Source organism: Pseudonaja textilis, chromosome 3, assembly GCF_049901715.1.
Source record: "Pseudonaja textilis isolate UNSWEBS1 chromosome 3, rPseTex1.2, whole genome shotgun sequence".
Lineage (NCBI taxonomy): Eukaryota > Metazoa > Chordata > Lepidosauria > Squamata > Elapidae > Pseudonaja > Pseudonaja textilis.
In genome coordinates, this window is record NC_141992.1 from 61266056 (window position 1) to 61278657 (window position 12602).

At 37.2% G+C, this 12602-nt stretch overlaps 1 protein-coding gene across 1 annotated transcript; it reads left to right on the forward strand.

The window, feature by feature from the left end:
- The first annotated feature begins 47 nt into the window (after window positions 1-47).
- Window positions 48-10251, forward strand: LOC113440608 (protein zyg-11 homolog B-like). Its single transcript, XM_026707107.2, has 14 exons — window positions 48-295; window positions 1256-1421; window positions 2002-2756; window positions 3646-3786; window positions 3965-4141; window positions 4641-4705; window positions 6597-6696; window positions 6776-6829; window positions 6936-7097; window positions 7182-7229; window positions 7562-7759; window positions 7841-7902; window positions 8880-8977; window positions 9552-10251. Exons 1-14 carry the CDS (start codon window positions 227-229, stop codon window positions 9740-9742), a joined length of 2286 nt encoding a protein of 761 aa, XP_026562892.2. The 5' UTR covers window positions 48-226; the 3' UTR covers window positions 9743-10251.
- Window positions 10252-12602: the final 2351 nt, after the last annotated feature.

Sequence of the window (12602 nt, forward strand, 5' to 3'; positions counted from 1 at the left end):
TCTCGTCCATCCGTCGCTCGACACTCGGCTCCGCTTCCCTGGTCAGCGAGACATCCTTTTCCTCAGTAACCGAATAAAGGCGGCCGCGCCCTAGTTCTGGCGGGTAAAAGGTTGTTCTTGTTTCCACTCAGGCCGCTTCCGGTTGTGGGTTGTTGTTGTTTTTTTTCCCCCCTCCCTCCGCTTTCCGGTTTGGGGTCGAGGGGAGAGTGGATGCCGGCTGTTTGCGATGGTTCGCTTCCTGCAGGTCCGCCAACGAGCCCCGCTCCCCGTTTGTGGAAACTGTCCGGCTGTGCAGGTGAGCGGAGCTGGAGGCGGCTTTAAAAGTCCGATCGAGAAGCGAGAGAGGAGGGACGGGAGGAGAAGAGAGCGTGATTAGGGAAAAGCCAGGGAAGCCAAGAAGGGAGGCTGGGGAGGGACGAAAATTTAAAACTTCTGCCTGAAAAATGTGGAGAAAAGGCAATGAATTAACACATAATTTTGTTGCTCAAAACACAGCTCTTCCAGATGGTATTTGAGTCATGATACTATACTGATTTCGTTAGTACTTTGGTACAGTTAATTTTATTTTATTACATTTATACTAGCTTGGAGGCCTTTTAAACTCACAGAATATTTTTGAGATTCTACTAATATTTCATACAAGCTCTTTCGGCAGAAATATCTGAGTTTCAAACCATAAATGGGCAGCTTACAAATATAATGAATAAATGGACAAATAAACTGAGTCAAGAGACACAGACAGTTACACTGATATAAATACAAACAAATTACAAGCAGTTCTTGCTTACCAATGGAAATTGGGACAGGGAATTTTGTCACAAAGTGATGCAGTCGTAAAGTGTGATGTCACATGATTGTACTAACTTATGATGGCAGTTCCAGCAGTCCCAACTGCTGCTAACTTTAGGCAAAAATGGCATGGTCACAGCATTCTGCAGTCATGTGGTTGCCTTTTTTGTGACCTTCCAGCTTCCCATTGACCTTGCTTGTCAGAAATTGGCAGTAAAAGTTGCAGTGGATACAACTACAAGCTCAGTTCCTAAGTCCTCATTCAGCGCTGTCACAACTTTAAGCAGTTGCTGAATAAGCAGTCATTAAACAAAGACCACCTGTAGGTATATGTTCCTGTTGAAGCTGGATAGTTCTTATCTATATCAGGTCTGTTTGAACATCTTGCCTTAGGGTAATATAAACACAACTTGGCAGTGTAATCAATCCTTGGAACATTATTTTCTGATTGATGTCATGATTGCAGGCAGAAGCTTCTCCATATTCTCTAGTTGACATCTGCTTGAATGTCTTGGTTGCTGATCTGGCAAAATTCTGTACGGAAAAGCCTGATGGATCACTGTACTTCAAAGAATCTCAAAGGCTTCCACAAGAAGTAGCTGATCGATTGCTGCAAATAATGGCTTATCAAGGTAAGAGATTTCTGGGCCCGAAGAGACAGAATGTTAACGAAGCAGGGTTCTGAATATGGGATTACTCATAAATTAGAACTCTTAATTCTGTTTATTTCACATGTTGGGGCTCTGAAGGATTCAGGAAAATAGTCCATGATTCAGTAGCATGTATAGTTATGCGTTGCTTAACAATGGCAATCCAGTCCCAATTTTCATCATAACTAGAGGTTAGTTTGGACTACTTTGAAAATACAGGTATCATTTATTAGTAGAGCTTTACCAGCTGGCAGTTCTTAGCTAATCCTGGCTGATTTTGGAAATTGAACATGTTTGGTTGTAGTTAGTGTTTAGATGGGCAACCGCTTGGGAATTTCAGTGCTGTTGGTTTAACCTGTGAAGTTGCAAAAAATATTCTGGAAGAAGGCAGTAGTTAACTACTTCTGTAGTACTGCCAAGGAAGTGACACATATGCATTATCGGGAATCAAGTATAAATTGTGGAAATTTTTATCATTAATAGGCAAATAGGAAACAGTTGGACTGATTTCAGAACTTTACTTGGTCTGATATATATCTTTTTTTTCCCCTTTTACTGCCAGAGTTGTTAAATGATGGTACAGTGGGCATTTTCCAAGGCAGCCAAATTCGTTTGAAGCAAGCTTGCATCCGCAAAGCGAAAATCTCAGCCCAATCCTTCAAGAAGGCCTTTTGCCATCATAAACTAGTACAGCTTGATGCTGCAGGAATGAATGAAACTGTTACCATTGCAGATGTTGTGAGTGGCTTGGGAAGCAATAAATGGATCCAGAACAATCTCCAGTACCTTGTCCTGGACTCTTTAACTCTTTTTCCTACAAATTCGTATGAAAGATTCTTTAGTCAGTTTCACGGTCTTCGGTCTTTGAGTATTACAAATGTGTTGTTCGGGGATGAACATCTAGCAGACGTTGCTACCCTGCCAAGATTAGAAAGCTTGAATATATCCAACACTTCTGTTACAAACATATCTGCACTCCTCGCCTGCAGGAATCGTCTGAAATCTCTAACTATGTACAGTTTGAAATGTTTGAAAATGCCTACCACAAAATTCTTAGATGTCATCAGAGAACTAAAGTATCTGGTTCACCTTGATATCTCAGACAATCAGCATTCTGGATCCGAGATTGCCTTTTGTTTGCTAAGGCAAAAAGACATTCTGCCTAATCTTGTATCATTGGACATTTCAGGGAACAAATCTATTACTGATGAAGCCGTAGAAGCGTTTGTCAGACAGCGGCCGCGAATGCACTTTATAGGTTTGTTAGGTACAGCAGCTGGATTCACAGCGTTCCTTTCAGGACAGGGAAGCTTGAAGGTTGGGACCATTGAAATGCACTGCAGTTAGAGTGATAATTGATAAAATCAGAAGATTGCATGATTTGAAAACCTAACTGTAGCTCTAGTTAATTTATTTGCAGCATAGAACTAATAACGTTGATACTACTAAGGTTTCGGTCTTAAAAATGGTTATATATATATATTTTTTTTAAGATTAAAGAAAGTAACTAAATAACTAACAGCTTTCTTGTACTAACACAAAAGATGTATGACTTTTGCCTATTGTTCTCAAACCAACAGATAAAGCTGTTGCTAGCGGAAAAAATATTTTCCTCCCGTCAACTGAAAAAAGATCTGATTTAATACTAACAAAACCCAAAGTTTGATTTTTACGTCATCATACAAATGCTGGGCCACCCCTGAAGTTCCTCCACAATGTAACAGGCTGACCCAGGTTCACTTTTAATAAAAGCAATAGCTAAGTAAGCCATAGATTTGGTTGGAAAGTAATATATTGTATATCGTAGAATCTTTAGATCATTTTTGTCTAAAGACAGTTTCTTGTCAGCCTTGCTGATTAACTCATAATTCAGTACAGCTTCACTATTTCAGCCTAGCGGAATGGAGAAGAGTGACAAAAGTGATTTTGTGCTTTAAAGCAGGGGTCCCCAACCCATGATCCGTGGACATGGTACTGGGTCGCCGCATGCCAAAAAACTAGGCCATGCGGGCAGAATGTGAAACCATGCCCCCGCTGGTCCCGTAAAAACCTCTCTCTATGGAACCGATCCCTGGTGCCCAAAAGATTGTCTTAAAGTAATAATACTTAATCCTGGCTTAAAGTATTGTTGCAAGACTCATGCTAACTACTAAAATTATTTTGTTCAGAGTTACACTAAAGAAATGAAATCTTCATGTATTGAAAGGTATCAGGAGGAGAAAATGAAATGCAGGTTTTAGAAGCTCTGAAACGCTACAATGAAAGGCCAACATTTGTGAAGGAGGCCTTCTTTCATCTTTTTCTGCAAACCTGTTTTATGAAAATTACAAAGCCTGAAATTTTAAAGGTGAGGGAGTTTAATTTGAAAGAAATAATTGCTTACCAATTGTTGAAGCTTAACCATATTCAGTATGTTTCATTTAAAATGTAAAGATACAAATAGGTTTGTGTCCTTCGATTTTTTTTTTCTTAGAAAACTATATAATGTATTAAAGTTCTCGTTACTGTCTCTTTTCATCTTGTAGCTTGTGATTGTTGGGATGAAGAATCACCCTTTGGATTTGGCAGTACAGTTGACTGCTAGTGCTTGTGTCCTTAATTTAACTAGGCAAGGCCTAGCAGCAGGCGTGCCTGTTCGTCTGCTCTCCAGTGTAATTCAGCTGCTCCTTAAAGCCATGGAAACATTTCCTGAACAACGGCAGGTAAGGATATAGAGTAGGATATCCTGTACAAACACACACACACAAGTTTGCACAAATCACTCCTACTATGTACTTGGTGCGGCTGATTTTGAATTACTTTACTGAGAGGAAAAACAGACCCCTGGAGGTCCTGTTTCATTGCCAGACACAGCGGGCATACATTGGATTTTTTTCACTTACATCGATCTTTTCTTTCCCTGGGAGAAAAATGCAAAGCTTTTGCTTGTGCTTTTCATTCATCAATATGCCGCATAGGATTATGTGGCCTACCCGTTGCTTCTGCCGAGCTGGATTTACACACACCCAGTTGTAGAAGTTGTTTGATATGCCATTCAAAAGCATTAAGTTATTTTATTTAGTAATAATTCCCTTTCCTTTAAGATTCAAAGCACTAAAAGCATACACGTCTTAATTGACCATTTTATGAACAATTAATAATTCAAGTTCTGAATATCACATTTTCGTAATATTGAACTCTTTTTTTCTTCTTTCCACACAGCTCCAGAAGAATTGCCTTCTTTCATTATCTAGTGTCAGGATTCTCCAAGATGTTCCATTTAATAGGTGAGTGACATTCTTTGAATGTTTCACAGTACAAACAGTCAACTGAAAGTGAAGCCTTAATCTGGATGAAAGAGGTTTTCCTTTTTATGCAATAACATTAAGCTATCTTCTTACATACTGTACATCCCATCACCAAATTAAAATTCAGATCTCTGCTTTTTCAAGCACGCATGTTCATGGTTTGTTAATCTCTTTTTGTAATGAAAAGACTGACAATGTTGAGTAGATTCTCTGTTTTAATGCTCAATTTAAATTCAGTTTAAATTCAATTTAGATGTGATGCCAATAAACTAAAACTGTGTTTTGTGGAACTTTGTGAGACATCTCCCCAAAACTTGGTCATCTGAATATGTATCATTGGAATACTAAGAATCTGGATTAAGTGGTTGTCGTATTTACGAGGCCTAATTTCCATACAATTGAAGTACCACATAGAAAAGCTATTTATACTTTGTATGAACATTGTATTTATAATCAGATCTCCCGTATTAGGCCATAGATAGCAGATTGAAACAAATACTGTATCAGTAAAGCATTACTGATGAATTTTTTCTGTAATGGTTCATTCTGCACAAAATTTTAAAAATCCCTTAGCATAGATTTGATAGAGGAGCTGTTGTTCAGGGGTTAAATTTTCTATGCATGCATTATAATTATTGGCATCTATAAATAGTAAAACTTGTGTGCACCAGATCATTAATTCAATTTGTTCTGAAAAAAATGAGTAAAAGGCTATGGAATTGTTAGATTGATTTACAAGTGTCGCGTTGAGCGACCGGTCTGTTGTTTCGCCTTTCTGGTTGATTGCTGAATTCCTCTCAGAGAATAACCCTCGCCAGGGTGAGATTTAAAGTAGCCCTCGCAAGGGCGAGACAGTGGGACCCTCGCAAGGGTGAATTAGTCCTCGCAAGGACGAAGTTTAAAGTAACCCTCTCAAGGGTGAGAAAATAGCCCTCGCAAGGGCGAGATAGAGTGGGACCCTCGCAAGGGTGAGGCTAGGCAAGACTCTCACAAGAGTGATTGCCAAGCAAGCACAAGAAATAAAACACACAAAACACAAGAAATCTTCAAAATGAGGCAGCACTTTGAGCCTGGGGGAGATGGGATTCCCTGGCTGCCCTGGAACAGATGGAAAATGTCCCGGCTCTCTGCTTCTTCTCCTGCTCCTTTCTTCTGCTTCCCAGGCTTTTTGCTGTCCTCTTTTATTGTGCTAATTCAAGGGAGGAGGTGAGGGAGGAAATTTACAGGAAGGCAAAGAGATACAATGTTAATCTTTTCAGACCAGTCTACCTGACATGAGCCACATACTCTATAGCTGCTATAGACAGGCATATCTTATTTGAATACACATTCTTTGTCTCTTTTATTAACTCCCTTCTTGTCAGTGCTTTGCTTTTTAGCAAGATTTCTTCCTGTGGAAAAATACAAGACAGAACCAAGGTAAAATAGTCACATACAAGTGTTCAATTTGCTAATTCAGTCCAAATCAACTATCTGATTCAGGGATTAGATCATTGCTTTGAACTGAACCTCTAAAGTTAATTCTTAGTAGAACATATTAGGTATGCCTATTTAGCAATGTCTTCTTAAGAGAAAAAATTTAAAGCCTATTTTGAACCTAATTCAGCTCAGTTTAAATACAATACCTACCAGAACAAAGTGTTTTGCATATCATATTCCTGGGTTATACATAATTCTTAGAAAATATGGTGTGTATTATATTAAAATTTAGTATTTTATTAACTAGATTTGTAAGACATCCCACCTCAAACAATAATACCAAAAGAGTGTTGCACTTCTAAATATAATAGAAAACATTTTTTTTTGTAGATAAGTAGTTGCTTAAAAATTGTTGGATGTGATGAAAAAATAAAATATTTTTAAATTGTAGGTTTGTGGCTGCCAAATTTGTGGTTCAGTGGCTTTGTAATCAGGAGAATCAACATGTACAAAGAATTGCAGTTAATGTAATCTCTATCCTGGGACTTAAGGTATGTGGCTTTATTTTTTTAATCCAGTATTTTCATTAGCTCTCCAGGGTATTACTTTAAAAGTCTGCTTTGTTTTTAGCTTTCAGATGAGCAAGCAGCACAACTTTCTGCAGAATTCTACATTGTTGTTGGGGTGAGTCCTCTATGTCTCCCGTTTATAATGGTTCAAAGGACAAGGGATTTGTACTTTCCATATTTTTATATTATACTACTTGTAGTGCTATCCTTTTCCTTTATAGAAACTGCTTGAAATAATTGAACAAAAAACAAATCAGACTGAATTAGATGTGACTTTCCACTTTACACTTCGTGCACTTTGGAATCTCACAGATGAAGCTCCAACTCTGTGTGCACACTTTATGGACCACAAAGGATTGGATCTTTTCTTGAGAGTTTTAGAGGTAAACAAGGCAGCTCTGATAGGACACTACATGAGATGATAGATAGAACACAACATACATTTAGTTGGTTTTTTTTCTTTACAGATTTTTTCTTCTGATTCATCTATACAACACAAAGCTCTGGGCCTCCTGGTAAGATCAAAATCAGGTGCGGCATACAAAAAATAATTTCATAAAAATACAAGTAGTCCTCAACTGCCTCATACAGCAACAGTTGTGGCAGTGAGGAAAAAGTGACTTTGCAACCCATCCTCACACTTATGACCTTTGCAGGTCTGTAAAACAAATGAAAGCTGAGGTAAGATCCTAAGCACAGTCAGGGTTTTGCTTAGTGGTCCACTTTGCTTAATGTCTGAGTTGGGGGTCACTAAACAAGGACTACCTATGTAAGTAAATTATCAAATGCTTGCATTCGATTTCAAAATCTTGTTTTCAAAGTTATTTTTTTTCTCTATCCTAATAAGAACAACGTGGCGGAGGTGAGAGAGCTGCATCCCAGGCTAATGCAGAAGGACTTTGTGGATCATGTCAGTGAACTTCTGAATAGTGCTGAGATAGAAGTCAGCTATTTTGCAGCTGGGATTATGGCCAATTTGATATCCAGAGGTGAAGAAGCCTGGACATTGAGTCAAAAACTGAGAAGATCCCTTATTGAAAAGCTGGTATAGTGAATTCAGTACTGTAACTCTCTTGAGCATTTTAAGGTTGCCTGAAGTATTTAAACTTGTATTCTCTGTTAACAGCATTCAACCCTTTTGAAGTGGCCAACACCAGAATGCAAGATGGTGGCACTGCCAGCTTATAGGTACAGTGTTAAATCTTGAACAATTCTGTACTTACTGCTTGCATCCTTGTACGCTGTCTGCTCGCGTGCCAGTGGATTCCTTTCTTGGCATATGCAAACTTCCCACCCACATGAATATTAAAAATATTCCATTAATTAAACATAGTTAAAACAATGAGCATCAAATACACTGAGAACAAGATGTAAAACAGAAAGCTTTAATTCACTTGTGTATTTATTGATCTGCCTCTCATGAACATCATAGATTCTAGAATTTTACTAGATCAAATTAAAAGTCACATTTGTGTACATCTATAAAGCCAAGTGCAGTCAAAGTGCTGGAGATTATTGCTCATGTGCAACTCATTAGAAATAAGCCTGCAAATTTGAGTGCCCGTAACACCTTAGTACAGGTGTTTCCTCTTCCTCTGCTTTCTGTGACATCTTTAATATCAAGCAAGATTTCTTCTTAGAAGCTAGTTGGTTGGTAAACTCAGATTAGCATTATGCCCTACTAATTTGGGTAGCAGTGCAATACTTATATACAATTTCAGAAATATAGGGTGTGAGAAAAGAGAAGTGGATGCTGATATGAGCCATTTTTTAAGATTCTCTTTGGGCTCCCTATGGTGCAGAGGAAGAACCACCTGTTGAGCTTTTTATTCCTTTTTCCTCCATTAATATTACAACACTGGCTCGATATTTTATATTCTTCATATAGCTGATTTAATGGGTGAAGCATTTATGCAGGTCCTGCCATTAACTGTACTAATTCAGGATCGTAGAAGCCCAGACTGCCTCCATCAGCATACTGTGCTGATAGGTAATCACAAAATATCTTAGAAATGCAAAAGGTTGTTGTATTGTGGCTTCATTGATTTCACGATTTAAGAACTTACCAGGATACAAGTGCCTGATAGCACAAAATCAATTAATAATATCTGTTTACATTTATTTTTTATGACTGATAAATTTGAAAAATATTCTTTAATTCTCAGGTCCCTCAAGCCTTTTTACCCATTGCTTGACTGCTTTACATTACCTGGAGTACAGATCTGGGCTGCGTGGGCTATTCTGCATGTCTGCTGCAAAACCCGTAGGTATCCTTCATTAAGCCTTAAAACTTTTATTTTTCAAAGCTTGGTGTTTAACTTCTTAAACTGAAGGTGGAACTATTGCATCAATTTGTAATTACAGTAATGTCAAATTTAACAATCCTGCTACCTGAGTTATACTGGTTGCCAATCAGCTTCTGGTTGTATTTCAAGGTGTTGATTGTCCTTTTAACTGAGGAGTTGATAAAGAAATATACATTATGCCCACCACCCCGGAGATTGAATTTTTTTTTTAAATAGAATGTTTTTTCTTTGAACTTTGTGAAGCTGCCCAGAATGATTTTGAAGTTGGGCAGCTTACATACAAATGAAGAATTAGAGCAATGGAGGAAAGGCATATGTGAATCTGACAGATATTTCCAAATCACTGAAATGTATTTGCCTTATATCTAAATCTTGACTGGAATTGTAAATCAACATGACTTGTAGTTTTAGTGATATTGAAAACAAAGTTGATTATGTTGCAGCAAGCAGTGTTTCCGACATATCCTCACATATTTTACCACTGTCATGTTTATGTTGAAGATGTTAACTAGCGGTCTTATTTCTCCTTAGCTGCCAAATACTGTGCAATGTTAATAGAAGAGAATGGGCTACAGCACTTATATAATATCAAAGAAAATGACCAGAGTGATCCTGATGTCCGGTATCTAATAACCAAGATATTAACTTATGTGGAAACTCATGTGAAGTATTATGGGAAGTCTAAACATCTAAAAGAACTACAAGGCCATTCAGATTCATAACTGAGGTCATCTCTCTACTTCTGCCATATACTGTTGACATCTGTACTGGTGATCTGTTTCACAACCCTTTTTAAAAAAAATCAAGATGGCCCTTCTTGAATCTTTTTCTGTGTTCTTAACTAGCTTTAACTTATGGCTCTTGTATATTGACAAATGGAGCAGAGGACCAACTCCAAAGAAAATTGGGCTTGTTTCTACTAAAAGTATGCAACAAATAATCAGGTCAGTCACAAACCACTGTTGTAAACTTGTGCACGTCCAAAGAAGAGATGCCGGCTTTAGTCTATTGTACATAAATGTTTGCAATGATTGTAAGCATACATCAATTACTGATTTTTTTTCTGGGTATACAAATACATATTTTTCTATGAGTGGGAAAAATCAAGAGACTTTTTAGGCTTTATCTAAAAAAAAAAGATATGTTCATTGATAGTATTTCAAACTGACTGCATGTTTCTGTCTTCAAGAAAATTGGTCGTAATGCAAAATAAAGCTTTCATAAGGTCAAATTCACTAGATGGTAGCTCACTATGCAGAAGTGAATTTTATTTTTGCTGTTCTTATTGGTATCATTGAGTGTAACATTTATATTCTCCCAAAGTGGGTGGCTTGGATTAATCGGTGTGAGAAGAAAAATCAGTAGATGCTGAATTTATCTTATGGAAAGTTGCTAGTACAGTTAAAGCAGTATATCTGAGGAAAATTGGTGGAAGCTAAAACTTATGAGGAAAAATCATAAGTTAAGCTGTCTCACGCACTTTAGAATAGTCTGTGGTAAAATAGGGTACATTTTGATCATAACTCATTAATGGAAAGGGAAAGGTCAGTGTATTTGAATATTTTGATTTTTTTATACTGCTAATTATTAGTCAAAGCTTATTTCAATTAAAGATCAGTATAGAACAAACAATTATTGCAGAATGGAGCCTATTTGCAAACAAGAATTTATGGATTTTGTCCCCTGGTCTCAGAAAGATCTCTAGATCATCTAAGCATAACATTCCTGGATATTTTCACAACTCGTAGGAAAACTACATCCACTCGCTTTCAAAAAATGTCCTTTTCTGTGCTGGTTTACTTAGGAGAAGAAAAATAGCAAATCCCCCCTCTCTCTTCTTTAGCTAAATGAATGGTAAGAGTTGGGGATGTTTATGCTGGGTATATGAGAATGAGGTACTGAGTGGATAATCAATGCTAGGATTATTAGCAATATAAAGGAAAAGAACTATACAGGAGGTAACCAAAATGAGAAAGGGAATGAAATAATTGAAATCTGCTGCGTTTTACTCGGTGCTTCCTCCAGTCAGGGACAAAGAAGGGGGAAATATGTAGGTAGAACAAAAGATAATAAAAGCATTATAACTCAGATAATTTTCTCTCTCACACACACACAAAAATAAGTCAACATTCTAATTTGCTTCTAGCTTCTGCTACTTGCACTTATGTATTTCCTGGATCACCAATTCCAGACTTCTAAGATGCAGGAGGATTTTCTCCTGTGACAGAAAAAAAGGCAAAAAGAGCCAAAAAGGTCTTCTTTTGACATTGACTAAGAAGGGAAATCTTCCTGCTCTTGACTGGCCCTTTAACAGACTTTAACATGCATTCTTGTGACTTTTAACATGCATTCTAAAATTGCCAAGGTTGAGAAACACAGATCAAAGTAAATTAGATTTCAGTGACAGCTCAAACTTTACATCCTACACACCTGGCTATTTGGACATTAAATTTGGGGTGTCTAATATGGTATACTTACCTGTCTTACTTGACCTAACCCCACTCTATTTTATTTTTGATTTTATTAATGTCCATATTTTGTAACTAATATATTTCTTCCTGAACTCCCTTTTCTAGTTTGACAGCAACAAACATGTTTTGTTAATAAGCTCTATAAATAAAAATAACCTTAACAGATCTTACTAAGGCCTATTTTATTTCCCATTTTGCTCCTTACAAAGACCAGGGAGTTACCTTCATGGGATTCACAAATAGGAGGTCGAGACATACCCCACTCCTGCTGCTATTCTCTGCAACTGATATTTGGAGAGATTCTCAGCTCACTCCCAATGAATCTCAAAATTAATAGCCATCAGTAGACCAGTTTTCTATAAATTTATCCAACCCTCTTTTAAATACTTCCAAATTAATATCAGCACAATTTATTTATTAGATTTGTTTGCTGCCCATCCGACCACAAGGCGACTTTTGTGACTTGTTTTACAGGCAAATGGTGCTGCATAAAGCACATTATTTTATCTGTGATAAATTTCCTTTTGATCAATTTCATTGAATGAACCCTGGCCCAGAGAGAAATACCCTTTCTCCTTGCCATTCATCATTCTATGTATTTCAATCATTCTCCTGCTCCTGGTTCTCTTTGTTCTATGCTAACGCATCCCAAACATTTCAGCCTTTTCTTATAAGAAAGTTGTTCAAAAACCATGATCTTTTAGCTGTCCGGTTCTTCATTTTATATATTTTTTTCAAATACAGCCTCCATGACAGTACAGTTTTCTAATTCCCTTGTACAGACCATTACAAGTGTTGGAAGTTTTCTATCCCTTTCCTAATATTTTCTAGCACAGAATTCACATTTTTCACAACTTCAGATATCCATCATATAACCAGAAGACCTTTTCCCTGGTTACTGTATATATTGAAGCTACATGTTTTTTGTCCACCATGCATAACTTTATATTTATTTAAACTGAACATTTGCAATTTGGTTGACAATTGTTTAACCAGATCTTTTGGGAATTCTTCAAGATCATATTGGATTTTTTTGCCGCCATGAATACTTTGTATGATCTACAAATTTCACTAGAACACAATTTAACTCAAAATAAAGTATTTACATGCT